General features: G+C 36.3%; 1 protein-coding gene across 1 annotated transcript in view; it reads left to right on the top strand.

Moving 5' to 3' along the window:
• LOC101632219 (chromosome unknown open reading frame, human C1orf101) overlaps window positions 1-18,777 on the top strand; it is a 66,503-nt gene that overhangs the window by 3,944 nt on the left and 43,782 nt on the right. The window contains exons 3-9 of the mRNA XM_012730875.1: window positions 985-1,058; window positions 4,429-4,477; window positions 5,668-5,741; window positions 6,033-6,102; window positions 7,479-7,549; window positions 10,287-10,311; window positions 14,497-14,574. Coding sequence (XP_012586329.1) covers window positions 985-1,058; window positions 4,429-4,477; window positions 5,668-5,741; window positions 6,033-6,102; window positions 7,479-7,549; window positions 10,287-10,311; window positions 14,497-14,574 — 441 coding nt within the window. The remainder of the gene's footprint in view (window positions 1-984; window positions 1,059-4,428; window positions 4,478-5,667; window positions 5,742-6,032; window positions 6,103-7,478; window positions 7,550-10,286; window positions 10,312-14,496; window positions 14,575-18,777) is intronic.

Genomic DNA, 18,777 nt, shown 5'->3' with positions numbered 1-18,777 from the left:
TCTCCGGGGATGACGGAGGGAAAGGAGGGTCTTGCAGTGGCGCTTACAGCCCCGCAGTCGGGGCGTGCCCCTTCACGTGCCTGTCCTCTGGACAGTCGCCCCATGAATGCTTCTCCAGTTGCACCCTTACTTTGCCAGAGAGGAATAAACGCAAGCCACAAAGTCATCTCCAGAGACTGGGGTGGGCTGGGGGGCCACTTTGCTGGTTAAGGCACCCGCAGCTACAGGGTGGGAGAGAGTGAGCAATGTGAACGCTGCAAAGGTTGGAAATTTAATTCCTGTGTTAGAGCGAGTTGATTTGGGGAATGCAAATGTTGAGAAATCCTCAATTTCAAGTTTGATTTTTGTTCAGGAATCAGAAAAATATCTTTGATTTTCAACATAGATAAAATACAGATAATGGACGAGGAAAAAAACATTAGAGAAAAATGTTGCGACCTGAATTATTACTCTAATTTTAATTTTTTGTTAATGATACTGTACATCTTCCCCCCCACAAGCAGCCATTGTCCTCCACTGTAATGCATTATGCTCTCCTTCCCCCCTCCCCTTCTCCTCCTCCTCCATCCCTTGATGCCTCAAATCTAAGGTCAACTTTCAAGAATCATTTTAAAGTTTTTATTTGTCTGATCCGTGGTTTGGTTCGTCTGGATCCCACATATAAGTGAAACCATCCAATAATTATCTTTTTCCTTCTGCCTCACTTCACTTAGTATAATCTGCTAGTTTTATCCGTGTTGGGGCATGAATGAATCTTTTTAACGGCTAAGTAATAGTCCATTGTGGTGTGAGTGTGTGTGGGTGTGTGTGGGTGTGTGTGGGTGTGTGTTGGTGTGTGTTGGAGAGGTGGATTTGAGTTGTTCCATACCTTGGCTATTGTAAATAGTGCTACCGTAAGCATAGGAGTTCAGGTTTCCTTTCAAATTAGTATTTTGTGTTCTTTGGGGGAAATCCTAGGAGTGAATTGTGGGGGTCATATGGAAGATTTATTTACAGTCTTTTGAGGCATCTCCAGACTTCTTTCTATGGGAGCTGACTGGTCTACATTCCCACGGACAGTGTAAGAGGGTTCTTTTTGCTTTACACTGTTGATTCTGAATTATTTTGATATTCTCCGTTCTCACTGAATTATTAATAATAATAATAATAAAGTGATTTAATAATAAATCATTTTCACTGATTTGTTATTATTATTTTAATGAGTTTTTAAGTGGAGTCTTTGGGGCTCTCTGTATATTATCATATCATCGGCAAATAATAATAGCTTCACTTCTATAAAGGAATCCAAATTCTCTTACCTAACTGCTCTAACTAGGACTTCTAATACTGTGTTGGTTAATAATGGTGAGAATGGAAATCTTTGTCTTGTATCAGGTCTTAGTGGAACAAATTTTGACTTTTCACCTTTTAGAAAAATACTTGCTGTGGGATTATAATTTATGGCTTTTGTTATATTAAGATATGTTCAATTTATCCCCAGTTTTTCAAGGGTTTTCATCCTAAATGGATGTTGAATTGTACCAAGTGCTTTCTCTGCATCTATTGATGTGATCACAATTAAATAACAATGATGAAAAGGAACCATAATTATAGAAAGGCAAAGAATAAAAAGATAAGGGAATTCATTAGTCTTCCCTTCTCCACAGTTTGTTATCCATGATCAAGACATTTTTGAGAGAATTAGACCATATCCACATAACTTCTAATATATTACTATAAATTGTTCTATTTCATTATTAGTTATTATTGTTAATGTCTATAGTCTCTAAAACAGTATTCAAAGAGTGCGTTCCTACAGTGCTAGTTTATAAATGAAACTTTATGTATAGGGAAAAATATACTATGTATAAATGTTTGATACAATCTGTAGTTTCAGGTATTCAGTGGGGATCTTGGAATGTATCCCCTACTAATAAGAGAGAACTATTGCATTCTGAATTATGTGGCAACTTTTTAAAAATAACATCAAGTACCATGAAAAACTGTTAGGGTTTTGAATGGAACATAATGAGGCTATAGAATGGGACACTTTGGGAAGACGTGACATCTTTATGAAAATTAAATCCATCTATCCAATGAACATTGTATCTCTCTACCTTTTGTGGCTTACCAAAAATAATTCAAGAAAATAAAGAACTTAGTTTTATATTCATTAAGTAATTTGAAGCAATAGATTTTAAGACCCCCAAAAATACCAGCCTCAAGGGTTTTATGAGTTCTGTTATAATTTTCAAAGAACAAATAATCCCAATCTTATACCAGCTCATCCAAAGAAATGAAAAAGATTCTCTCCAGCTCATTCAATAAAGATAATGTAATAGTGCAATCAAACCCAAACTATGACATTATGGAAAAGAAAAACCTGAAGAAAAATTTTGCAAATGAAATTCAATGGAATATAAAGAGTTATTAAACCATGTCCACAGTGGGTTTACCTATGTATAAAAGATGAATTTACTAGAAAATTTTATAAATGAAACTCACCACACAGATGAAAAAAAAAGTCATACAATGGTTTCAATGGATGACAACATTTCATATAAATTCATAATTTAAAATGTAGTAAATTAGAAATGCAAGAACACTTTCTTGAACACAATAAAGAATATTTACAGAGCACACAGAGCAACTAATATCCTAAATGGGGAAACATTAACATTATTCCCTTAAAAGTCTGGAATGAGAGACAGATGCCACCATCACCACTCACACTGTATTGCATAGGAGGACTTAGTTAATGCATAAAGAAACAAATGAGAAGCACAGGTTTGAAAAAGAGGAACTAAAACCCAATTGGACAGAAGATCTAAAGATACACCTCTTAGAAGTAGGACTGCAGATTTGAGGTTAATATAAGGGGAGAAGGGGAAAGAGAGGTCACAGAGTTCATGAAGCCTGGCATCCGACCAAGCATACACTGATTACGGAGGTACCGAACTAGAAATCAACTTCAAAAAAGCAAGAAAAACCTCTAATGTAGATCATGCTTTTTTCCCCATTAAATCTTGTCATACGCTTGTAATCCAAGTGTGAAGTTGCACTGCTCTCTTCATTAAAAACTAGTAAGAGTATATGGTTCATCTGTACACCCCATACCTGTGTGTCTTCTACGTTCATTTCCAACAATAAAACATTAAGTAGATGGCATAATTAAGGAAATGTGTTCTGGCTGTGACAAACAATAAATGTCTCTTTTAGCTCCTCTTTGCTCCATAGCCTGACACCAACCCCAACAGATTTAGAAATCGATGACAGCATGTGGTGGAAAAACAAATTAATTGCATATTTTAGCTTTGTAAATTGCAATATAATATCTGCCACTTGTGTTTTTCTCTCCTGAGATTTTTACCTTTCCTTCTATAATAAAAGAGATCTTATATTCATTAGATAGAAGAAATAAGAGGTAGTTCATTCTTACTGGGGAAAAAAAAAGGTTTTGATGAATATATTCTCATAAGAATAAACAAATCACATAAATGTTTTCCTATTTTATCTGTATTACAGAAAATATGTTTTAGAATACTAGTAACTGACACCTGTTAAAAATTCTTATTTTTAAATAGGAATTATGTACAGGACTTATATTATGATATACCAGCAATTCCATAATCTCATACACACACACCAGAGAGAGAGAAAAAGAAATTTCCTCTGATTTAAAGTTTTATAAATAGAGCAATTACAATGACAATTAGATGTCTAACGTAAACATGGAGGAAATAAATTTTAAGCTTTAGTTGATGATACTTACTGACCTCATATGACTTTTGAATACTTGAAATGTGGCTAGTCCAAGTTGAGAATTTACAAGTGTAATTACCCTGTATTTCAAAGACATAGTGCCAAAACATATAAAATAGCTCTTTAATAAATATTTTCATAGGTTACATATCAAATAAAGTATGTTATTAAATCAATGTCACTCGTTTTTTGCTCATTCGATGTAGCTTTTAGGAAATTTTTTATTACAGGAACATCTCACATTTTATTGCTCTTGGACTGCACTCCCTTAGATCATGTAGAGAGAACTTGCAGTCCCCTGGATAACAGAGTGATGATAATGAACAATACTAACATAAACGTGCTTTTCCACATTGCAAATAGCTTTTTAAAAGTTTCAGTCTATTCATTTTAACTCAGTTTATAAATGAAGTTACAGCCATGTAACTTCAACCATGTTTCATCCTAAAAGCAAAAATAATGCAAAAACATCTACTTCTTCTTATAGTGTCTTCAGAGACAGCAAACCCAAACATACCGTGCCATGTACAGGACACAGTACCCCGTTTTCATCCTGATTAAACTTTCCTAGAAGTTTTTCGAGCAGAAATGTAAAATTCTTGATGGCCCAGGCATGCTTTGCCTAAAGACGCCTTTTTATTTGGAGGAGAAATTATTTTAATATTCATATTTTAACTTCTGTCACAGGTACTCCAGCAACAGCCAAAACTTCCGCATTTTTAATACCAGAAGTACTGTAAGTGCTCGATATTTTAAACTATAGTTAAGTTTAATTTTTCTCTTTTTTCTCTTTAGATTACTGCAGAGAACAGAGCTAGTTATATTGAGTTGTATGGCACTGTGTCATTCTTTTATTTTTTTATTTTCACTTCCTTCCCATTTATATTTCTAATACAGATCAAATCTCAATCTGCCATAAATAGGTATATTGCAAAAATAAGAAGTTATTTCACGTATATTGTGATTTAATATTCACAAAACAATGTTACAATAGAGATAGGATGAATATAGACTATATTATCTAAGCTACTGATAAAGAAAGAGTGTCATTAATAGTTATACTGTGACATGTAGTATGAGCTGGAACCCTTTAGACAAGCCAGGATGTGTGTTATTTTAATTGCATAACTATGTATTTATATTTACTGTGTTTTTTTTTTATAACCATCTATTTCATATGCTAGTCCGTCAACTCACTTTCTCGCTCTCTCTTTGTGGTCTATTTCTGTTCCTAGTTTGTGAATTTATAGATTAAGATTCTTTTTTTCCCTAACACCAAGTATTTGTTTGAGGGTATTTAATTCAGTTTGACATATTATGTTGCAGTTTTCTTTTGCTTTGATGTTGGATTGTTAAGTCTATTTTTTTTTAATCGAAATGTTCTGGGTTTTGTTTTCTATTCGCTTATAGTTGTTTGTGTAAATAAATACTGCTTATTTCTACAACTGTTACGGACAGATAGGCAGCTTATGTGAGCTTGAAGATTTCAGTTGAAGGTACACACCCCAGTGTAGCAAAATACAGTTTCCTTAATCAATAGCGTCTTGCTGAAGTGTTTTATTCTGTGTTAAATATTTAAAATTTCCCCCTCATGACTCTCTTCCCTCTTCAACATTTTCACTCAAAGAGTTTCCTCTCCTTTCACTTTTCTCCAAAGATGCTATCTTTCTGAGACTGAGGCCCAAATACTCTTAATTGCCTTCCTTGGTCAATGTTTCAATGTCATATTTGGATGCATTGTCCAAGTAGTGTCCTGGAGATGTTACTATTCCTTTATTGGAGTACTTTGTCCAGTTTCAAAGGAACCACATTTTAGTTATTCTTTATTTTAGTAATGAAGCCCTGGGAAATTATATTCTTTATCTGAACAATAAAATGAAACAAGGGAGAAATATCTTTTTGAACTATTTTACCTTCTCTATGTAGATTAAGTTAGAGTATGAAGGATCATCATTTTCTGAGTGGAGTGTACCAGGAACTTGTTCTGTAAAAAATAAAAGGTAAGACTTTTGCAAATCAATGTCAATATATGGGTATATTTACATGTAAGAAAAGCATTCATATAGCATGGAATTTTAGATTCAAGATTAAAATTTAAATAGGTGTGAAAGGAAAGAAAAATAACCTAGAATATAAAACAGAAGTAAAATAATGTTATTTTTAATTTTTATTAAATTTGTTTAATTTTTATTAGCTGAAAGCAGTTTTGAAAGCTAAAAAGCAGTGGGGGTTGGGGTTCTACTACTTTCATGTAATCTGTACTTACTGCTGCTTTCCTGTGATTTTTTAAGGTCACCTAAGACAGAGCTGCGTTGTTCTTCTCCTGGTATTCAGATTGTAAAACCGATTGTTACAGGCCCAGTAAGTTGATTTTCAGAATTTATTAAATCTTGAATAATCATTCCTGTTTCAATTTCTTTTTTCTTTTGGAACTCTCAATTTAAACTATTTAACTGGTATAAATTGTTACTGTAGACAAATTTACTTTAAAAATTGTCGTCAATATCGTTACTTTTTAGCTAGGTATCACAGCAAATCATGTTATCAGAACATACATGATTTTTCCTTATTCATTTTATTAATAAGTATATTAAAGCCCACCCTGACCATTTAAATGATAATGTTTTCCCAGCCGAGCGGGTTTCCCACCACATACTCCTATGACAATAGTCAGGTTAAGAGCATTTGAGCATTTCTAGTACTTTTTTTTTTTTAACCTCCACTGTATTTTCTTCAATTCAAGAAATAATCAGCCAATGCAAATGAATGAGAGTGATGTTGAATGCTCTCTAGTTTACAAAAAATAAAAGGAGTAAAACAGGTAAAAGCACTGCTAATTTTTAGCTAGTAAAGTACTGGCCACCCACCCAGTGGCCCCACACAAGTGTGCTGGAAGCCGCTGCTACATAGACTCCTTTGACTCCATTGTCTTTTTGTAATCTTCTTTATTTTCAGAAACAGAGTGGTGCAGCAGAGTGCAGATGAGATGAATATTAGCTCATTTTTCGATTCTAATAGAGTGAAAAATAGTTGAACTTGTCTTTGTGAGTTTATGAGTCGTTACCAATTTTAGGAACACAATTCCTGAAGGAGTAAAGGATACTTTTCACTTTTTACCTTTTGATGCATGTTGAAAAGCCATGTGAATATGAAAGCATGTAAATCTATGTGTGTGTGTGTGTACACACACACATATATAGACAGATGCCTGTGTATTTGAGAATATCTTTGTCACCTATGGAAAATATCTTCAAATCTTACAACTTCTAAAGTTGTAATGTGACTTTTGAAATGCTTTCTAAAGCACAACCAAGTAACATCGCCAGGCAAGTAAAATCATCCCTACCTGAGAAATGAATTCAGTACGGAAGATTATCTAGAAAAACTCAGTTTTCCTTTGTACAAAAAAAAATTGCCTTATTAGGACAAAATACACTCCTCTTATCCAAGAAATTCTAGGGTATTTGCAAGTTCTAAACCAGAAACTTGGCTCAAGTAGAAAGGAAATAGATATGAAGTAAGGCTTCAAGCCATCTAAATTTGTCATTCTGATGGTACATTCTTAGTTATCGAGACTAGCTTAACTGGTATTACATGCATATTTATTAATTCCATTTTGGAATGTATACATCTACCATTATTAGATAAATAACTTAGTACTTCTGTGACTTCTATACATATTCAAATATTATTTACTTTAAAGTTCATATATCTTATTTTTTGGCATTTTCTTTTAGGATGTAGAAGAAGAGCGCTACTTATCTATAGACAACTCTTACATTTGCTTTCTGTGGTATTATAAAGTTATGTAAGTAGTGCAATATTGAATATAAAGATAACTAATATTTGAAAAGAATTAACCACAAACAGATGATTAACATTACCATTTCCATGTTTTCATTTACCAATCAAGATATTCTCAAATATACTCCCAAGCTGATATTGAAGAATATACAATATAGATAATAATAGCAACTACTATTTGAAAAATCACTCCATTGACATGTTCACAATTTGGTTATTTTCATAGTAACAGTGTAAATATAAGTATTTTATAAATAAGGAAATGTAAGTCTGAATAGGAAAAAATAATTTGGACAAAAGCAAACAGCTCTTAAAAGATATCTTTGGGATTCAGCTCTGGCTTTTAGGTTATAGGAATCTTTTATTTCCATTATATTCTAAAAAAGCTGTTTTTATAGCTCTTCAACCCATTTTAAATTTGAGTATGAATGAATAATCCTAAGAGGAGAAAACCAACATAAGAAAAATAATTAACTGCATTATAAAAATCATTCAAGTAATGAAATTGGAAAGTGTTTACAGTGTCAATGATGTAGAATATATTTTTTGAATCACTGTCCTGAGTACTCTTTAAGATACAGAGAATTGTGTTATAGGGCCCCGATCTGCAGATGACTGTAATGTATGTATTTCTTTCTATTTCTCTAACTTTCTAATAGTGTCTCCACTATTCCTTGATGTAATTGTTAATTTCATGTGACTTATGTGGCGCTAACTCTACAGTCCCACCTTCCATGGGATATAGTGACTCCTTGGGGACCAGCATATGGTGCGGGCAGAACTTGCTAGAATGCGCATGTCTTTCCTCCAGGATGACTGTGGGCGATAGTTTTATGTTCAGTTTCACATGATGGTCCCTTTATATCACATGGCTCTGCATTTCATCTTCAATTTCAAGATTGAATGTGCTGATCACTAGATTTCAGCAAGTCCCCAGGGGCACACATTTAGCTACTCCTCTCCAAATCATTGTTACCTCCCTGGAGTCTCATCAGGAATGAAGCAGTGGGTCTCTGCTACTCATGAAACTGGCGGACTTGTATCCTTGTTGGAAGTTTCAGAGATGCTAATCACCAATCTGCCCTCTGAAGTTCTGAACTAGTTGAGACATAAACAAGGGGAAATTTGGGAATGAAAGTTGCTGGTATTCCTTTATTGGAAAATAAAACCATTTCTGTGGGTTAATATATTCTCCTCTGAGAGAGACTGAAAATCATTAAAGAGAATCTTCCAAGAAAGCATTTGTACCTGATTTCTCTAAGACATGCTGAGCCTCAAGAACTGGTAAAAGAGAGACCTCGGACTACCCAATCCAGATATGATCCCTCCATTGTGGTGGGAAAGAACTGGGATGTAGGCTGGAGAGGCAGAAATGAAAGAACTCACCCGAGACAGAGTGGGAAACAGGGAAAGTAAAATGTGTTGAAACACTGCCAGGAGAAGCAGTGGGCAAGACAGAAGTCCACATGAAGAAGGATTTGGGGCTCCCGATTATAACCTGTTTTTCATGACAAATGTCTCGTTACAACAAACTCCGCTATTGCTAGAATCACTGTCATTCGCCCTTCCCTTAATTGTAGCTCAGTCCAGATGTCTCCCCTTGGGCCTCTTCTCATCTCTACTTCAGTCCACCTACCAACCAAGGAAGCAAAGCAAGTTATAAAAAAGACCTAAGAGAATGCCGCTAATACTGCCTCTGTGCGAGTCAGGTGTCGCTTTCCCCCAACTGATGCTGTCTTTCTACAAGGCTGCGCTCAGTATCTTTCTGGTACTGCTGTTGAAACCTTTCTGATATAATCTTTCCTACTTTGCCTCCAAGTTGGCCTCCCTAGAGACACTGGAGCCCACTCACAGACCCGCGTTGCCCATGACACAGGGAAAAACATAATGCAGTATAATACAGGCAAAACATGTCAAACCTGGAGCTGGAGATCTTTTTGATCAGCTCAGTACTTGATGAAGTCTGGGCACAGTTTACTTTCAAGATTCATAGTCAGAACATAGTAGCTTCCTACCAGTAGCTTTCTGATTAAACTGAATAGATGAAATGGTGTGCTTCTTATGTGTCCTCGGAAGCCCCTGCATACACATTTACTGGTTCCAAAAGAACATCCTTGTGTTTGTAGATGCACTGTATAGCAACCAGCAAAGTGGAATGTATTCCGAAGGCATTGACTTTTACAGAGTATATCGTAGAAAATACATACAGGTATCTTTAAAATGAAAAAAAGCTTTTTAAAAATGCTCTTTTCAAAAAATGAAGGTGAGTGATAAATTCATCAATTTGTATTTAACATGATATATGTTATGTATATAAAATCAATTTATAATATAATATAATCAATATATATAATGTTACATGTAATCATATATGTAACATGATATAATGAAGGTGAGTGATATACTCATCAATTTATATTACAACATGTAAATAATATATAATTTTTTGTGTTGAATGATCATGTCAAAATTTTAAGGAAAATTGACCATGGAACTGGCTCTGTGACTTTTCAGTGTTATTAGTTTGTGTCTTCAAGTCCCTAAGACTTTCATGCTGACACATAGAATCCATAAATCTATGTAGATGTAGACATTGTAGGTTTTCTTAAGCTTTTACCTGCTTATGTATTTATAATAGGCTACTTTTACAGAAGACCGAGAGTAAGAAGCATGTATATTAAAAACAATATTCAAACTAATATTTAGCATGCTGTTTACATGTGACTTGTTTTTCCCAACAGAAACTTCCTTCACAATTCAACGCAGGTAAAACATTTTCTAAGCTTTATGTACCCTATTGCTCTTCTCATGCATAGTTACCAAAAGAAGAACTTTCCCAAACTAATTTTTCAACAAAATTTGCTTAGAGAAGTACCCAAGGTGTGACCACAAGCCCTTTCCAGGATGTCCATGAGACTGTCCTTCTCCAAGCTCATGTCTGTGTGAAGTTGACATTTTCCCGTATGTTTTCACCAAACGTGAATGTAATCACAGAGATGGCAATCCAGCTTTATTCTACTAAACAAGATATTAAATAGATTTGGTATCAAGAAATGTAAAGTCATTCTAAGTTTTTTTGTTTTGGAAAATATTTTACCTTAAAATGTTGTTTTTTATGTTAACATCACCATCACGGTTTTTAAAATCATAAATATTTCTAACTGCTTTGTTTAAAATTTGCTGCATAGTAAATTTTAATAGATCTAACACACATAAAACAAAAATTCCATGGGATTTCAAATAATTTTTAAGGCTACAAGGAGCCTTGATCAAAGGTTTGAAAACACTGGCTTAGAGAATGATTAATAGTATGATCGAGAGCTATATTTGAAATTTTAAAAATTAAAATGTGATTGCATATAAAAATTAATTCTACGGGTTAATTTTTTTAAAACTGATTTACTGAAAAGATATCAATAAAAAATACAGCTTTCTAAATTGGATTAAGTAGCTTAATGAGCCCACTTATACTCTTATCTCACATTAAATTCATATTATAGAATTGTTGTTAAAGGCTATAACCATACAATAAAGTAAAAATAATTCCTTATCAGGCAGTAAGGAATTTTAAGATAAGAGCAAAGGACAACTTCTAAAAGTAGAACACAAATTACAAAAAAAAAGGGGTATAATTTTAGGACAGACTTTTATGTTAACACACGTGCGTATGTATGTATATAAATTAAAAGGAAATAAAGGCATTTTCTCACTCTCAGAAATGATTAAGAGAATCAAAGTTAGAGTGGTGAGACTGAATAGAGTGGTGAGGTTTTAGCACAGACTATCAGTCCTAGCAGATAACAAGGTGTGTTGTTTAAATGTGTATGTGGGGTCAGATACCGAAGTCTCCAAGCAGTGCAGGGAGTGAGGAGTCAGAATGAGGCTCTATGTGAAGCTAGCATGTATAAAAGGGATGTAAGGTAGGGACTGGTAAAGCTGCACTCATTGGCTAAGAGCCATTGCAAAAAACAAAAGATACATCGTTTGGAAGTCATAAATAGACAGTTACCTCAATGAAGTGTCAGATGGTTTCCCAGTTTAATAGCGCGGGAGATCAGAGAACTAGAGCCAAGTAATCAACAGAAATGCGAACAGTGAAACTCATGGAGCTCAGACAGGCAACCACAAAACCTGCCTTAATAACTAAGCGTCTACATTATTCTTAGAGAAAACAAATCTCACATATAACCTCAAAGCAAAAAGTATAAAGTGGAGAAAGTCCATGCTATTCAAAACTGGAAAATCATCTCAAAGATAATTAAATCCCCACTTGTAATAAAGGTAAGAGAAGCGATAGATACAAAAAGGTGCGGATTATTTTGAATGATACAGAAATTCAGAAATTGAATAGTAGCCTGTTCAAATGTCTTCAAAGAATAGACACCTAAAAATGAAAATTCAGTAACAAGTTAAACAGAAGAGTAGATGCAGTTGAGAAAATTGCATAACTCGTGACTTGAAATGGGAGTTATGCTGAGCACAAGTTAGGCAACACATAGAAGTTAAGAAATGAACACTGTAAGACTTAACTGGAAATGAAACTGAAAGACTTAACTGAAGCAGCAGCCTAGCCCTGCCTGTAACAGCAGAGGCCTCAAAAACTTCCTAGAGACCCAGCCTGCCCCAGAGCGGCTTCACACCCATGTCTGGGAGGGAGCCAGAGTTCCCAGAAACCTCACCTGCTAGAAGGTTACCTGCCATTACCACCCAGGGGGCTAGCAGGGGAGATACTGTCTAGCCTCACGCTAGACAGATAACAACGCTCCAGCTGGCAGAAGCCCTGTGACAGACTAGGGACCCTACGTGGCAACTTGAGGCATCAAGCATAACAAGAGAGAACTCCCCTGAATCCAATCACAGAGACATGGAAGATTTTTATCTTCCTATCAGAGTTTAAAATTATTGTAATGCAGAAAATCAAAGTGATAGTAGGAAATGCAGAAAAACTGATCAAGGGGGGCAAGGAAACTCAGAAAATGAATGAACTGAAAAATAAAGTTAATGAACAAAAAATAGAAATTAAAGCTGTCAATAAGAAAATAATATGTAAAGAGCTCACTAGATAAGTTAAAATTTTTAGAGAAAGTTATGGAAGCGGAGTAGAACAACTAGATGATTGAGACGGGAGCCTTGAAGGTAAACATGCTCAAAGGACCCTGATGGAAGAAGAATGAAGAAAGCAAAGGGGGGAGAATGAAGAAAAACTTCAAGATCTAGCTGACTACCTTAGAGAACTCAAGATAAGATAGGTATCCCAGAGGGGAAGAGATGGGGTGTATCATACAGCTCATTCAAACAAATAAAGGCAGATGTGACAAATTCACAGCTTACGGCAAGCTCAGTGGTGATCTGCTGAAAGTTTTTCCTCTTTAGATCAGGGCAAGACAAAGATACTCACTTTCATCACTGCTTTTCAATCTAGCATTGGAAGCCCTTGCTAGAGAAACAAAGCAAAAGAAAGCTATGAAACATATCCAAGTAAGGAAGAGGTAAAACATTATCTGTTTGCAAATGACATACTCTACATAGAGAACTAAATTCAAATACTGTAGACCAGATCAGGACTGTGAGGTGGTAGACCACAAAACCCATTAGCAAAAATGGGTTGTGTACCTTTATGCAAACAGTGAGCCAGAAGATAAGGAAATAAAGAAAACTACACTATTTTACTATTGCATCGGAAAAAATTAAATATCTGGCAATAAATTAAACAAAGGAGGTAGTATCAGAACAGTGAAAACTTTAAGACACCATTACATCAGAGGAACACACAAACGGAAAGAGGTCCCCTGTTCGTGGATGGAAAGCATCAGCATTTTTTTTTAAAGATATATTTATTTGTGCATACAGAACTGGGGTCCAGGCCAGAGGCTCAGGGGCGGCGAGAGGCTTCCCCAGAGACAGAGCGGGGAGCAGAACAGGCAGATCGACGAAGCTCACTGCTGAGGGGAGCAACGGGCGGTCAGGAGAGGTCTGCCTCGCCCTGTGGTCACCTCCGGGGCAAGCGGGGGTCGAACTCGTGCGGAAGCGGCTTTAGCTTCTCAGTGCTGCGCTTTAACCCGCTGTGCCACTAAGGAGGGCCTGTATCAGCATTTTTAAAGTGGCCACTTTGCTGCCTATGGCAATGCCAATTTTAGAAAACTTCAAAGTAAGAATGATATGTGTACAAAATTGCTCACGATAGTATTGGTTATAGTGGCAAGGGGCTGAAAACACATTTACCAGTAGGTCACTGGCTACATTGTGTTTCCTCCATAATTTAGAATATGCAACTGAAAACTTAAAAGAGAACATATAAAGACTTCTAAGATACACAGTTCAAAACTGTGGTGAGCTCTACAGCATTTATTTAAAAAGGAAATTATCTTTACTGGTCATGCACAAAAATATAAACAGGAACTTACAAATAGGCATTGCTTGTGGGGTAACAGTGAGCTCATGAGAGCTAAGTGATGAAGTACAAGCTGGGAGAAACACTTTTCACTATATCATAAATATATATATGTATGTATATATATGTGTGTGTGATATATATGTATATATATGACATATATGTATAAACACACACACACATACTTTACCTATGTGAATAGATTGCTCAAGAAGAAAAGAATTAGATCTACATCTACTGAAAGTACTGGGGTGTATCAAGTGGCAAACAGCATTTATAGTGTTCTCATTTTTGTAAAAAAAATGATTGTGTGAAGAGAAAGGAAGTTGCTATGTATTTATGAATGTATAGAAAGATATGAACGTGCATAGGAAGCTTTAACAGTAGCTACTTTGGGTGTATAACTCATAGCCTTTGAATGACTTCACTTGTTAGAAACAACACATATTGCTTGACTTTAAAAAAATGAGAAAATAAAAATGTTTTAAGGTAAGACATGTTTTGCCACAAATTTAAAGGAAATTTGTCAAAATGTAAAGTGCGAACATTTTGTTTTGTAGATTATCATTATATGGGTATATGATCCAGAAAACGCAGACCAAGATGAATTGCAGTGGACTGCAGATGAACCTTCAATGGTGGGTGGAAATGTCATTATTATAACAGATAATAATATGATGCTTGTCCTTTTTCCCCAAATGTGCAGATTTCCACCAACCCTCCACCAAATCACCCCGTCTGATTATTAAAATTTAGTTTAGCCAAATAGTGATTTGATTACAAACAGGCATTGAATTTGGCTCGATGCTTAAAGTCTTTCTCTAGAATTCTTACTGAGATTCTCTGTATTTGCTGTGAACTTCATTATTCATTAAGGGGCTGACCATTAGTGTACTCAAACTACATACTCAAAGACACCTCTCAAAATCTATCCAGTTCCTTATTGAATTTTTATCGCTTAGAGACTAGTGAATTTCCTAACAATTCAAAACAATGGAAAAATAAATCCTGTCTTTTAATTGTTGAACATTTACCATTTCAAATATTAAATTCTGTTTTCTATTACATTTTAAATGTATTGAAGAGAAATGCATAATAGGCAATGAGCTGACTCTTAGTTTATCACAAGATTGTCAATGTCTAAGGAGTCAAGATTTGTAAGACTTTTTTTGTTTTGTGCTATGACTCTTGGTAATGAAATTCAGAGGTGGACTAATAAATCAGAATGACAACCAATCAATTGTTTTATTTGGCAATCAACTTTAGAGGGAATAAAATAAATTAATGTTAGTTAAACGCAACAAGCATTACTATTAATTTTTAATCATTTTAGTGAATAGATGCACATTCTAGCATCATTTAGCCATGTTTTTTCTCTTTAATCTCCTTGTTTATATATAGTCATATCATTTCCTTGACATTTTTCTATAGTTCTCTATTACAAAGAGCATAATTCTTACTTTTTTATTTTAAAGATTTATTTATTTATGCATACAGAACTGGGGTGCAGGCCAGAGGTGCAGGGGCGGCGAGAGGCTTCACCAGAGACAGAGTGAGGAGCAGCACAGGCCGACTGAAGTCCACTGCTGAGGGGAGCAGCGGGCGGGTCAGGAGAGGTCTGCTGTGCCCTGTGGGTCACCTCCGGGGTGAGGATCAAACTCATGCTGAAGTGGCTTTAGCTTCTTGGTGCTGTGCTTTAACCAGCTGTGCCACGAGGGAGGGCCAATTCTTACTTTTTAACATTTTTCTAGAGATATACTTGGCATATAACTTCATATTGGTTTCAAGTGTACACACAGTGCTTTATGTATATATTGTGAAATGATCACCACAATAATCCAGCATCGCATATACTTTTTTCTTCTCATCATGAGAACTTTTAAAAATTACTCTCTCAGCGAAAATAACAAAAATAATGAACAACCATATAGCAGAGACATTCTGTGGAGGTGGAGTGGGGAATGGGATCAAAAACGGGGAGGGGGGGAAGGGAGGGAAATGCATGGGACTATGGTGGTGGCACAGGGGTGATTTGGTGATGGGAAACCCGCGGGGATTACAATCGAGATGGAAAAAAAATGTGCAAAATGATGTAAAAATAAACTTTTGTAATAATTATAAATAAATAAATAAGTAAATAAATAAATAAATAAAAAGATAAGAAAAAAAATTACTCTCAGCAACTGTAAAATATATGATACAGTATTTTTAACTATGGTCACCTTGTTATACAGTAAGTCCCAGGACTTATTTATCTTGTAACTGTTATGTTGTAACTGGGGATTCCCCATAGAAGAGAAATTATTTAGTAATTCACTTTTTCTGCCTAATGTACTTCACTTAACACCCTCACCTCCATCAGTGCTGCTGAGAATGTCTGAATAATGTCACATTATATATACTTGCTGCATTTTTAGATTTATTTATTTATGCACACAGAACTGGGGTACAGGCCAGAGGTGCAGGGGTAAGAGGACTCACCAGAGACAGAGTGGGGAGCAAAATAGACAGGTTGACCAAGTACATTGCTGAGGGGAGCGGCTGGAGGAGACAGGCGTCTGCTGGCCATGTACTTGCTACATTTTTAATCCAATCACCTATCAATGGAGACATGCTGGCTATTACAGATAATGCTACAAAGATAACAGAAGTTTTCTAGTTAGTGGTTTTATTTCAAATTAAAGCCAGAAGTGGAATTGTGGATCATATGTGGTAATTCTACTTAAAATTTTAAGGAACCCCACACTGTTGCTCACAGTTTCCATTTCCAACCACCGTGTACCTGCATTCCCTTTGCTACATCTTTGCCAGCTCCAAATTCTTGCCTATTTAGTTAATATTCATCCTCACAGGTGTGAGGTGACAACTCACTGTGGTTTTGATTTGCATGTCCCCAGTGTTTAGTAATGTTGAGCAACTTCTAGGTACTTAGCATCCATCCGTGTGTCTTCTTTTTTTCAAATTGTTCATGGTTTTGTTATTGAATTATAGGAGCATTTTTTTAATATTTTGAACATTAACCCCTTATCATATATACAATTTCAAATATTTTCTTCCATCTCCTAGTTTGCTTTTTCATTTTGTTGATGTTTTCCTTTTTTTCTTTTTTTTTTTTCCTGTGCAGAAGCTTTTCAGTTTGATGTACTTTCACTTGCTTATTTTTTCTTTTGTTGCTTTTGCTTTTGATGTCAACAGTTAATGGTAAAGACAAAATTTTTTTTTTAAAGATTTATTTATTTATTCATACAGAACTGGGGTACAGGCCAGAGATGCGGAGGGTGAGAGGCTTCACCAGAGACAGAGTGGGGAGCAGAACAGGCAGATCGACGAAGTACACTGCTGAGGGGAGCAGAGGGCGGGTCAGGAGAGGTCTGCCACGCCATGTGGTCACCTCCGGGGCAGGCGGGAATCGAACTCATGCGGAAGCGGCTTTAGATTCTCAGTGCAGTGCTTTAACCCGCTGCGCCACCAGGGAGGGCCAAAACAAAATTTTAAGGGTGACTATGGTGCCCACGTTGTGTACAAACAAGACACAAATACATCCCAGATGCTGTTGTCAGACTTCTCAGCAAAAACTCTACAGGCTAGAAAAGAGTAGAATGACACATTATTCAGAATTTAAAAATAGAGAATAAAAATGGTCAGGCGGGCCCTCCCTGGTGGCGCAGCGGGTTAAAGCACAGCACTGAGAATCTGAAGCCACTTCCGCATGAGTTCGATTCCCGCCTGCCGCCTGCCCCGGAGGAGACCACATGGCGAGCCAGACCTCTCCTGGCCTGCCCGCTGCTCCCCTCAGCAGTGTACTTCGTAGATCTGCCTGTTCTGCTCCCCACTCTGTCTCTGGTGAAGCCTCCCGCCGCCCCTGAGCCTCTGGCCTGTACCCCAGTTCTGTATGCACAAATAAATAAATCTTTAAAAAAAAAAAAATGGTCAGGCAAGAACATTCTACCCTACAGAATTATTTAAATGTGACAGAGTAATATAGACTTTCCAAGACAAGCGAATGCTAATAGAGTCACTAGACCTGTCCTAGGTCTATGAGAAAAAGGAAAGAAAGAAAAAAAAAAAAAACACCAGGCCTTGACCAAGGTGATAGACACGTAAACATAATCGAGAACAGTAGGATGACAATAACATACTAAAAGAGAAGAAGGATAGTCTGTGCAGCCAGATGATGACAGGTTGATCCCTACACATACCAAGACTACTCTAGATATAGGACCATTGATACAACCCTCCTGCATTGATACAACCCTTGGCGACTACAAGACAAAAACATATTTTCGTGTTTAAATGTTCAACTGGTATTCTGTTCATTCATTGTATTTATCATATTCATTTTTCCTGCACTTTAATCCAGTTCCTTTCATTTCTTTATAGTGGCAAATTTCATCTTTCTAGCTTATGTCAAGTTAAGACGGTCCCTATCTTTGCAGTTGGGTTCTGGAGCGTTGTTCTTTCCTCGGGTGTCGTGTTCCCTTGTGGGTTCAGGTTGCCTTGTGTTGTGTTTTTCTGTCAGAATTCCTGCACTCTCAGACAGTAGCAAGCCGGTGGGGCATGCTGGGGGGAGATGGATACTGCTTCCGACTCTCCACACTGCCCAGCAGCGATCGGGCTGACCTTTGCTTGCAGGCCCTCCTCACTGCAGAAACTACCAGTTCTGGTTCTACAAGCTGGGAGCCAGCTTGAAGATCTCACGGAGGGAAGTGATGAGTGGTTTCCCTGGCTTTTTGAACCTCTGCAGGAGACCCCTGAAGATAAGGCCAAAAGTGATATCCCTGCAAGGCCTGCACCCCTCCTCCGAGAGGCAAGCTGCTGCAGCCGGAAGCTCTCTCTGGTGA

Source organism: Condylura cristata, unplaced genomic scaffold (genome assembly GCF_000260355.1).
Source record: "Condylura cristata isolate star-nosed mole 26May11 unplaced genomic scaffold, ConCri1.0 scaffold00029, whole genome shotgun sequence".
Lineage (NCBI taxonomy): Eukaryota > Metazoa > Chordata > Mammalia > Eulipotyphla > Talpidae > Condylura > Condylura cristata.
This window is presented reverse-complemented; position numbering and strand designations above follow the sequence as displayed.